The sequence below is a fragment of the Vanessa atalanta genome, chromosome 9 (genome assembly GCF_905147765.1).
Source record: "Vanessa atalanta chromosome 9, ilVanAtal1.2, whole genome shotgun sequence".
Lineage (NCBI taxonomy): Eukaryota > Metazoa > Arthropoda > Insecta > Lepidoptera > Nymphalidae > Vanessa > Vanessa atalanta.
The window spans coordinates 12,006,556-12,018,572 of NC_061879.1; the positions used below are offsets into that span (position 1 = coordinate 12,006,556).

The 12,017-nt window shown below is 31.2% G+C and overlaps 1 protein-coding gene across 1 annotated transcript in view; it reads right to left on the reverse strand.

Moving 5' to 3' along the window:
* The window catches only part of LOC125066612 (protein dachsous), a 264,894-nt gene extending 253,304 nt beyond the window's left edge, over window positions 1–11,590 (reverse strand). Inside the window, exon 1 of the mRNA XM_047674744.1 lies at window positions 9,920–11,590. Coding sequence (XP_047530700.1) covers window positions 9,920–11,275 — 1,356 coding nt within the window. The 5' untranslated portion in view covers window positions 11,276–11,590. The remainder of the gene's footprint in view (window positions 1–9,919) is intronic.
* Window positions 11,591–12,017: the final 427 nt, after the last annotated feature.

The following is a 12,017-nucleotide window of genomic DNA, read 5'->3' on the forward strand; positions in this document are numbered from 1 at the left end:
CACGGGATTTTTAATAATAATTTTATTTATTGTAATTTTGTTATTATTATACGATGTTAATTTATTTGACTGTGTTATTTAATAAATGATATATATTAAACACAACATTATTAAACGACCGTTAAGAAATTCATCTCAAGAATGTTTTCTTATTTTATTTTTTTTGTAAATTAATTTAATTTCTATAAGAATATTAACTTTCGTTAACATGAGTATAAAATTTATGTTATTTCACATTTAGAAATTTCCACATATTAAACCTTCTTCTTCTCCTCAACATTTACAGGCTGTAAGTTTGTATTAATCCTTTTTATATTAAAACAGGGTCAAGCGGTTGTATACTAAAGACTTTTAATTAGAACGCTCTGATTTTTGAGAAAGTATTTTTACCCACACTTTAAAATCCACTTAATAGAAATAAATTCTATAATATGTTTACCACAGATCACCTGATGGTAAATAGTCAACATCGTTTATAAATAAGAGCCGTGTATGAAATTTTAACTATTTACATAATCAATGAGCCTTGGGAACTGAGATGGTAGCTCCCGTGTGTCTTTAGTAAGTGGCTCACTCGCCATTTCAATTGAAATACAACAATACTAGGTATTTCTGCTTGGTGGTAGAATATGTAATGAGCGGGTGGTACCTACCCAATCGGGCTCACATAAATCTCAACCACCAAGCACCATATATAGTTTCGTACAATAAATACATTACGTAACAGTTAACAGTTTTTTACACCAGTATTTTATACTATTATTTATTTTATTTATTTATTTATGCCCATTCAACTTTACGAATAAATTTAAGTTAAGAACAATATAGTGAAAAAACTAATAAGAAATGGAAAGTAAAAGTTGCTTTAGGCGATTAATTAAAAAAATTAGATGACAAAAAAGGAAGGTTCTACATACGACCATTGAACTAGACTAGAAGAACAACTTTTTCAAGATGGCCGCCGACTTTCCCGCCACTGACGCTGACAACGTTGGACATGGATTGCCACGTGCGAAGTTGAGTAAATGACATGTCTGGCCTTAGGTTTATAGGGATGCTACAAAAAATTTGCTATTCTTGTTTTTAATTTCAATCAAAGCATTCTATATGAAATTGTTACTTCGGAAATAAAATGTGTTCATTTCGTTTATTACATGTTCAAAATATAGAATTACTGTACTTGAGCCCTTCTGTAATAGTACGCTATATAAACTAAACTATCAAGACCCATAAAATATAAACGTCAATTTTTATTATAAGAGACCAATTAAAATGAAATGTAATTAAAATATACAGTATAAACGTAGTCGTTCAAGCAATAAAAATCCAATTAAGGGTTTATCTACAGTCAGCCCTAGCTTAGCAAAAAGCGAATGTACGCTGTGGGAATGCATCGAGTAATGCAATCTTTTTGCCAGCCACATTAGCCGTCTACGTTTAAATGTACCGGACATGCGCAGAAATAACTTGGACAACACCACCCCGTAAGATGGGTGTATCGAATAGGACTAAAAAGAACAAGCCACCAACTTCGTGATCACTGGAATAGGTTCGAAATTTAAAACGATTTTATATATTTTTTTTTATTTCGAATACAGAGAAGCGATCGCCAGCTAAGGATCATTTCCACGCTTTCGAAATGTGTTTCAACTAGATTTACATAGAGTACACAGAATATGAAAATTAAAAAAAAAAAAATTTTTCTTGCAAATCAACAAACGTCACTACATTATTCATCTTTCAAATTATGTTTTCCTTTACGACCTCTTCAGCAGTTTCATCAACATTTAATGCCACTAGTAACTACAAATAAATGCTATTTTAATACATAAAATACATTCATTTTATCGTTTGCGTTAATCGATTAAGATTAATTAAATTTAGCCGATGCTTGTATAATTTTATTCGTAAAATTATTGTTGAAAGATAAAAAAATAGCGAAGAAGTAGTAAGGCTTTATATTTCGTACCGTTGCTCTTTTGCTCTTATTAATCCACGTCAGAGCACTTTGTAGAAATATAAACTCGAAAGGATTAAAAATCAACCATAATGAAATAATAAAAAAAAAACATACGACGTATTAAAGTATCAGACGTATTTAAAATTACCAACTATAATCTTTTTATCTCCACATGGCCTACACAAATAAAAAAAAATGTTGCCCTTTAGTTTTGTAGTTGTAAGAAACGATCTGATATCTGGTTCGATTCCCGTGTCACTAGAGAACAATTATGATGGACTTGATATGTATATTAAATTAAATATGCTACGTACAATAAGTTTTACAATGCATAATTGTCCTTAAATTGCTGGTATGGATAAAGTTTGAAAATATTCTTTATTTCAGTGGTCTAAAGGTCCACTCAATCAATTATTCTACTACTAAACAGTAATGCTTTGTATTTCTTTATTCCAGAAGAGAAAGAGAAGTGAAATGAATAAAGGAGAGAAGCCACTAACTATCGGGTGGCCAATTTGCTTGCCCGACATACAATTATAAATTATTTATATATATATATATATATTAAGGTTAAAAAAAATCCGCTTAAAATTCTTAATAATATATTAATTCACACTAATAAGGCAAGTCGCGTTTAATAACTAGTTTATAAAACAAATAAACGTTTAAAGTATAATCGATCAAGCACACTGCTATCTTGAGCTTTGTTTTATTTTTAAAATAATCCTTTTATTGAGTTTTATAAGGACGAATATTCATGACAGACGACATTTTGTTTAATTGCTACATACTTTGAGGCCGGGCGGTAAAAAAATTGCCATTATCGTTACGACATGTTCGTTTAAATAGATGAGATATTATTACAATATTTCAATTTGTTTTATTTTTATTATTATCTGATTCTGATTTTAAATTTTATTTATTAGGTAGTATTTTGGTCGTGTTACAATACTTGACGGATCCGGTCAATTTATTAAGTTAACGATTGGTGTGTGATCTGTGTGATTGTACATATATGCGCATTTTTTTTAAAATTACGGGACTGATTTTCTGATTTCTTTTAATATTATAGATTTATAAATAAACTCGTCTTGATTTATAAAGTTAATTTGATATATGAATTTTCTGAAAAACAATTACTAAAAAAATCAAGACAATTAACATAAAATAAACAAAAATGTCATAGATAATTTTGGATGTAATTCTTTGTGTCTTTATTTTACTTGTGACAGTAAATATAAAAAAAGGTTTCAAGTAATGTTATTCGACGTTAATTAAACAAAAGAAGGCAATTTTATCTATAATATGTAAGTAATAAAAACGTTAAACACTTTATAAAGAATAGCATGAGCAGAATGCTGGATCCATAAACGCGATAATTGATCTTCTTTAGTACATTGTGTAAGGGCAATTAGGTTTTTCATCCCACATATATTAAACATATAAACATACCTTCTACAGGAATAAATTCTTCACTTTTTTTATGTACTAAACTCAAGTGTTTTTTTTTTTTAATTTATTTTAATACAATGGGCATATAGTCTGTCAACCAAATATGGCGCCATTAGTCAACAGCTGCTTTTGACACGTGTCATTATTTTAAATCTTGACAATATCATTTTTAATTTTTAACTAATGAAAAGATGGTCTTTGCTTTTATAAAAAAAAATAAACTGTACATAAATATACGAAAAGCGGCTTAAAAAATAATTGAAGTTTGAAGGATCCAGAAACAAAGATATTTTAAACGTTAGTTTTTTATGATAAAAAGGGAACATTTTTAAGACTTCATCTTTATTGACTATTATAGATTGTACGTGTGTTTTTATATAACGGTTTACATTTTACATTTTTAATCTGTGCAAATAGTGACATCGATTTAATCTTCATAGTTAATCTAACTCTTTTATAAATGATTCCTAATAAATAAACATCCTCACTTTATAATATATAATGATTTCCGCAATACGAGTAAGTAGTGACATATTCTGCATCCGTTAAAGAGTTAATATTATCTTAAATGCCATTTTTCCTCGTAATTTTATATCGAATGTGTTTTCATTAAGATAGAAGAGAAACGTCGGAATGTTTTTAATACCTGGTTTTATGACCTGCGTTCGTATGTGCATCTGTAAAAGGAGCGTAGCGTTTTAATATAAAATTATATATATTTTTTAATATATATCAATTTAATATTGATCAAATACATTATTTAATTTAATTAAATAATATTTAATAATAAAATTCCAGCTTTATAATTTATACAGAGTCATTAAAATCATAATGAAATCGCGATCGCTTAGCGCTCACTTGAGCTTCAATCGAAGCCAAATGGTTTCAATGAAAACGATATTTAATTATCCCACTCTATACCGCAATAAAGGTTCATTATCGGTTATTTTACAATATGCTCTTATATACCGTATCCGAAGACCACACACCGCGGTCTTGCAGATTAAAAAATATAAGCCGTCATACATTTTTGTCTCATAGAACTATACTTCAATAATACAGATTAATAATTTTTATTTAATTTTTCAGTAAAACCTACAGCGTCAAGGCTAAAATAGAGACTTTCAAATTTAATCAAAAACTTAAGCTAAAATAAACGTGTAAGAAAATATATAACTTTTTAATAAATAATTTTACTATGACCAATTTTTTTTTTTTTTATTTCGACAAATGTGTAAAATAAATAGTATGTCTTTGATTTGAATGATATTTTATTTCATAAATATCAATTCACATCAACATAATTTCCACTCAGTGATATGTACCTAAGTTCTACGCACGATATATGTGACAGAAAGAGGCCTCATTACACACGAACATCACGCAAATCATCTGTGAAATGAATAAAAAAAAAATATTCATAATTCTAACAAGAGCATAATTTATATAGCATCAAGTTATTGACATTAATTAATCTTCTATAATGGTTGCATTCTCATGCGATCGTTTTCATTGAACATAATTTAATGGCGGGCCATCTTAAAAGGTAAAATGAAAGCGAAATGCCACGAGGTAAACAACGCTATTGAATTTACATAATTAACCAAACATGAATATCATTTAATGTTGGATATTGTTAAGATTGTAATTAACTTAAAATATACGATTACTACCTGAAACACAGATGTTAAGTTTTCGCGCCAATATTGAATTGCATTTTTTTGTTTCATTTCAATTTTTTTAATAACAATGCGCTTAGGCTCCATACCAAAAGACATTATATTAAATAAAAATTTAAAATATTAATAAATTAAAATCTAATGATAATTACAATATTAATCTGAAATAAATAATTTTACTTTTTTAACAAAAAAGGCACAAATGAATCGTAGAATTAATTCTAAATTCAAAAGTGACTTATGGGCAAACTTTATGCTACCATTGATTTTTGAACAATGTTTAAGGCATGGATTGACCGCGTCTCATAAATCCATTGAGTTACATCATTAACATCGCGTGACTGTACACCATAAGAGAGCTTGTCCTGGGTGTTTACGACTATTTAAGCCATCCTAGGCCAATTTATTGAAGACCAATCACCTTTAGATTCATTAGTCGAGGACTTTGTTTCGTGACAGAACTGGTACTCATAGTTTAAATAATTGCAAATATATTTCTAAACTGAATTACAAAATAAAAGGTTTGTTAGTAAAGGTCAGTACTTGTTAGTACTGATGAGTTTTTAACGTTTTTTTTTTTGTCAATTATCAATAATTTGGAAGTATTTCTGAACCTGTTATTATTCTATATTTACCATGACTTATTTAATATTTAAAACAAACATAGTACATGTGTACATATATTCAAATATATGTGGAAAAATCACAGATGAAAAACAGTTTTATAATTTTCATTAGCAACCAAAATTAATAAAGGTTTATATGTTTATATTATGCTATAGACTTATAGAAAAAATATTTTTGTCATTCTACAAGATTTTATTAATTGTAATATAATAATAAAGGAAATGTAAAATATAAAAAAGTGGAACGTAGTATCAGTAGTAGTAATTTTATCAAACTTTATATCAATGGTAACACCAAAAGATTATTTAAAAACAATTTAAAAAAAAAACATTCCATTCTCAAAACAAAAACCGCGCAAATTTACTCAACTCTTTAAATAAGACGTACGCGATCAAGCGGTTCCTATGACAACATGGAATCCAAAATGGCCGCTGTCTTATCAGGTTATTGGAGATTGCCGTTAGTACCGCTACTGATGTAGTTTGTGCTGAAGTGGGCGCTGTGGGAAAATTACATATCATGCTAATTTGATATTTGCGAAATTTACCCACAAAGCTTATATTCGTATGCATTGCTTTGAAAATATTTGACACATATGTAAGTATTTGTGAATCCACGTTGTATATACCACATGGAGTATAAATAACTAAACCGATCATTTATAATTTATAATAATGAAATTATTGAATACATTACATTTTTTTTTTTTGTAAATGTCAGTAAGTGACCTATGTAACACTCATAAGGTTTTGTTCGTGGTCTTAGATCATAAACATTAGTAAGGTATCAAAAAATATTTAATTAATTATACATCTATATCGAGCGTCACTACAAGAGAACTAAAATAAACGAGCCAACTTTGTTAGTGTGCACGACCGCTACGCTTGACAGTCGCCAAACATCATATTACTTTGCTAGTATGCGTGTGCTTAGTGACCAACCGTTGTCCGCAATTTTTTTCTAAAGTCTATCTAGACAAATAATTAAAACAGTCAATCATTAAAAAAAAAAAAAAAAAATAGGAAACAAATTCGCATTTTGAAAAAATAATTCACGTACTTTGTCTTCCTTTAACAGAGATAGAAATAAAACTACACCTGTTAAAAGTATTGTTGATTTTAATACATTATTTATTGTGCACTTATATTGATCTAAAATACCACAATAAATCTCGGTACTATATGCAGGAGCTATTCGTTCGCTTTAAAATGAACGCTATTAAGAATCAACCTCTACCGTATCGGGGGGACAATTCGAAGCCCAGCTTTCTATGGGGCAACATAAGCCTAGGTTTAGTTGAAACATTGAATCGGCTATGAAACTTTTAGCTGTCATTGTATGGAATTATTAAATAAGCGAACCCATAAAGATAAACTCGTTTTAATCCGTGCGATTCTCTTATTAATTTTTTTTTTTAATGTCGCTATCACTGTAATAAAATTAAAGATTTTTTTTTCAAATATCAGAGTGAACTTATATCATACTTTGTATCATTGACTTATAAAAACTTGCAACATTACAAGATGAAAAAAAAATACATCATAAATTAAAAAAAAAATTGAAAATCATTGTTTCGTAACATCGTAACTTATCTTAACAAATAAAAAAAAAAACAAATGTCATAAAGCTTCGTCTTCTAAATATGTCTTTCTATCGTCGTAAATCCTCGCCATGCCTTATTCCGTATAAACGTAAAGCAATCAGAACGCAATTCCTAAACGAAACTCCCGTCAACATTCATAGAGTTTACCAAAACGTTACAATCGAACTTAAAACCGAATGGCTATCCGTAATAGGAGCACGTCCCAGCCTATCTACATCGCTAGATCCTATCTTATCCACATTGTAATCCTTATAATTTACAATGTAAAAGTGTAATGGACTATTACTGTCATTGCGAGGTCGGTAGATACTTCTATTAATGCCGGTTTAATCCGGCTTAACGTTATATATATATATATATGTGTGTGTGTATAATTTAATCGTAAACTTTGCATGTGTTTAGAAATAGTTTTGATGGAGATTTAATTTATGAATTCATTTTTCAAACGTGGGAGTCGTATGTCGGCAAGGATTTTTTTGTTGATCCATCAATTCAGCACCGGAGCCTTAATCTGTACTAAGAACTGTTAATGCAAATCTCAGCAAAAAAATAATAATCTCTTTACTTGAAATTCGTTTTTAAATTTACCTTTAAATAAATTGAAATCTTATCTTAAAAAACATAAATAGATCAGGCTTATTACAAAATACAAGAAGATTATACAAAAATGTGGAGTTAATTTTATATAGTTGAGCGTGCATTACATTTGAGAAAAGAGCAACTCCCTTGCCAGTTTTTCGCGGTAAAATCTATATTCAGTACCGGCGGTAGCTTTGTGCCTTTGAATCAAGTATATTTGGAATTATTCATAATAAATAATTATTAACTACTAAGTCCAATATAACTCAAAGAAATACATAGGTATAGTTGATAGAATAATTTTGAAAATAATTTATTTTAAGCAAGTGTTTATAAATTATTTTTAGTATTACAATACAATAAAATCAGAATAAGTAGATTATATATACTTATACATATAGGTTTATATGCACGAATACACAAAAGCCTACTGAAAGATCATTTAATAGTCGCACTAAATAGTCTTGAAGTTGGGACTGTTCTGTGAATTGAAATATTTTTTATTATGTTATTTTCAATGTATGGATAATAATCAATCTAAACATCCAAGTGAAATTTTAAATGTAATAAAAATAAAAAAGTTTTTAAATGTAGTTCTAAATTTAAATCATAATAAATATCCTTGAATTAATAAGCCATATTCCGGACGTAACAAATATGAATGCACCTCGGTTTGCATTTACGGAAAATACATTTACAAATGATAAATATTCAAATTAAGAATCACATTTAAGTTTAATTAGAAACGGAATATAATGTTTTAATCTTCAATCTAAAATTAATAATTGTAGGCGGTAATTTATAGTTTTCGTTATCTAAAAATGTTTTAAGCACAGACCTCCTTCTAGAATACGCATATTGTGAAACATCATTTCATTGGTCGCGCCGCCGCGGGCGCACAACACTTGCCTTGCAAGCGTTCACTGTTTAATTTTCAATTTAGATCGCAATTTGCGATGAGAGCACCGAGCGCCCAAACTTGGCTCACTCACGGATAGATTTATACGCACATATGACTATGTACCCACACGGAATATATTAAAACGAATTAACTCACGTAAGTTATGAGCCCGCGCCGGATTCTACAGATAAGCTTTAATGAAAATTGCGACTTTTTTTAACAAATTCGCGGGGAGGCGGGCTAAGAGATAAAAGGGATTGATCTGTCTCAATGACTAATTGTCCGCTCGCCCGATGAAGTAGGCTTGTTTTATCGTAATTGAACACGCTCGAACAATGTGTTTATGGGTAATTTTTTGTAGTCTCGTTACGTTCTTAAGCAAAATAAATACTCGGAATTTGTATGGAATACGAGGAAATATTCATCGTCCTCATATTACCAAGTCCTAAATATGATTTTGTAACTTTCGAATCGTTTCACGAAACGTTTATAAATGCATGAAGTCGTCAACACTAACAATATCGTTCGTGGCGCAATCAACTCTGACATTTCACTCAGCTGACATTTTCAGCAACAGTAATTTAATCAAAAATAGCAAATTATCGGTAGTCACGCCATATCCTTACTTTTCCAATAAACATAGGTAATCGGTACCGATTTGCAATGAAGAGATTGATTATTATACCGATCTCAAAGTTTAATCGCGGTAATAAGGTTAGTTGCAATAGAAAAACTTCCTTTGAGTCTGTTATAAATACATTAATCGTAATAAAGTTAAGTTCATATTCCGTTTTTTTTTACTTTTCATAATTATTTAGGAAAACTAATTTAATATTTTCAATATTAATAGTGTAATTAGTGTCATTTAACTTTTTATTATAAGCCAAACCTTATTTCGTTCCTATATATATATAATATTATCTATAATTAAGGCACAGTTTGTCTGTACTTTCCGAAATATTTGCTTTTTTAAATTAAAATTCGGATAATTGCGTGCGTTGTTGGTGATCTAAATAAATAAATTTATATAAAGTACAACTACGTATGTTGCTCAATAAACTTCTATATATTATAGTTAATGTGATATGTACTAGAAATATTAAAAATAACTAACTCACCTTTAAAATACAGCTGCCGACGGCTTCATTCTCTGCTACGGTCACGTTGTAGAAGGATTGGTCGAAGATTGGCTCGTTATCATTCACATCTAAAACTGTCACCAATAACGTCGCGGTCGACGACAATGGTGGATTACCACGATCACTAGCTACCACTGTTAACCTCGGCATGGGATTTGTTTCACAATCAACACGAGCACGCGTTGTAACTAAACCAGAACGCTCATCGATCGAAAACCAATCAGATTGTGGTGTAGGAAGTAAAGAATACCTAATATCAGAATTTTCTCCTTCATCTACATCACTTGCAGATACCTGGAGAACAGGCGTGCCTGGAGCTGCTGCTTCCGGGACACTAGTTTTATATACACTCTCTAGAAAAACCGGTGGGTTATCATTTACATCAGTCACACGAAGGCTGATGATGCGAGATGCGTGTAATGGAGGAGAACCCTTATCTGTTGCAACAACATTCAGAGTGTACGAGGACTGGGACTCTCTGTCCAAAGGTAAAGCTACTACTACTAAATATATAATATTATCGTGCGTCCGTAAATCAAAATGTCCGTCACCGCCACTTAATGTAACATTAACGTTTGCATATTCAGTTTTGGAATCGGGATCATGTACTGATATTCTCGCTACGAATTCGTCTAACTGTGCAGATTCGGATATTTTAGGAGTAGCATCATCACTTAGAAAAATTACATCAATTGTTGGTTGATTATCGTTAACATCAGTAACGCGAATAGACACAAATGCCGTCGTCTCTAATGGCTGAGCGCCTTTGTCTCTGGCAACGACAACCAACTCATGCAATTCTTTGGTCTCAAAATCTAAAGCCTTGTTCACAGTTACTTCACCAGTATTAGGATCTATTTTAAACATGTTCTCTTTATCACTCTGTCGTCTATTTATCGAGTATTCAATCAAGCCATTTTCACCTGCATCAGAATCTATGGCGAACACTTTCAGCACAGCTGTTCCAACTGTAGCGTTTTCGGGTATCATGGCTGAATATGCACTTTCCGCAAATACCGGTGGATTATCGTTAACATCTAATATGGTAATATTTACAGTCATCGTCCCTCTTAATGGTGGTGTACCACCATCTAGCGCTTCTATGACCAACTCATAATGATCAGTAGTTTCCCTATCAAGGAAACCATTGATTTGAAGGTCCAGATAAAGCACGCCGTCACGCTCTCTATGCGAGGACAACCTAAATGCATTATCTGTATTTCCAGATACAATATTGTATCTCTGTGTATTGAATACCCCTAAATCCTCATCTTTGGCTGGATTTAGTTTTCTTTTAACGTCTCTAGGAGTATTCTCCGAAAACTCAACGTTCATGAGTGCGGCGGGGAAGGTTGGCGCGTTATCGTTTTCATCCGATACGCGGACTACTACTCGAACATTATCACCGCTCGCGGGTATAGCGACTAGAGCGTAATGGTCTCTATTTTCTCTATCTAAAGGCACTCGAGTCCTTATTTCTCCTGTGTGGGGATCGATTTTGAGGTCGTCATTCACCGCACTACCCGGAGCTGGGACGATGGTGTATGGTGGTGCGGCATCAGGCAACTCGTCGCCGAGGTGACCAACAAGGGTGCCGGCACGAGCATTTTCTCGGACGGTAAATTCTCTGACGTGCTCGGCCGCCGCCGAAGCGACGAGCAAGCAGATGATTGCGCGCAACATCGCGCGTCAATGTTTCTCACCGTTCACACATTGTCACTCACACCTGAAATTAAAAAAAAAACGTCTTTAATTACAGATAAAAAATAATAATTATGAATTATAATAAAGAGAGTTTTATATAAAGTTAAATAATAAACAGAGCATATTATAATATGTGAGAAGTATCTCAGTGAAAGGCTAATTAATGACATAAAGACTTTCACCTCAAATTATTGTAAGTATAAACGCGTGCTCCGAACCACTAATTCTCGCAGTGAATTTAGAGTATGCGTGTCGGTCATTCAAATCCAACGAAAAGAAAAACCGAGCAAAAAATCCAACAATCGATATTTTATAATTAAACAACAGGTCTCGTTAGTATCGCCTTAAAGATCTTAATATTCATTTAGAATTA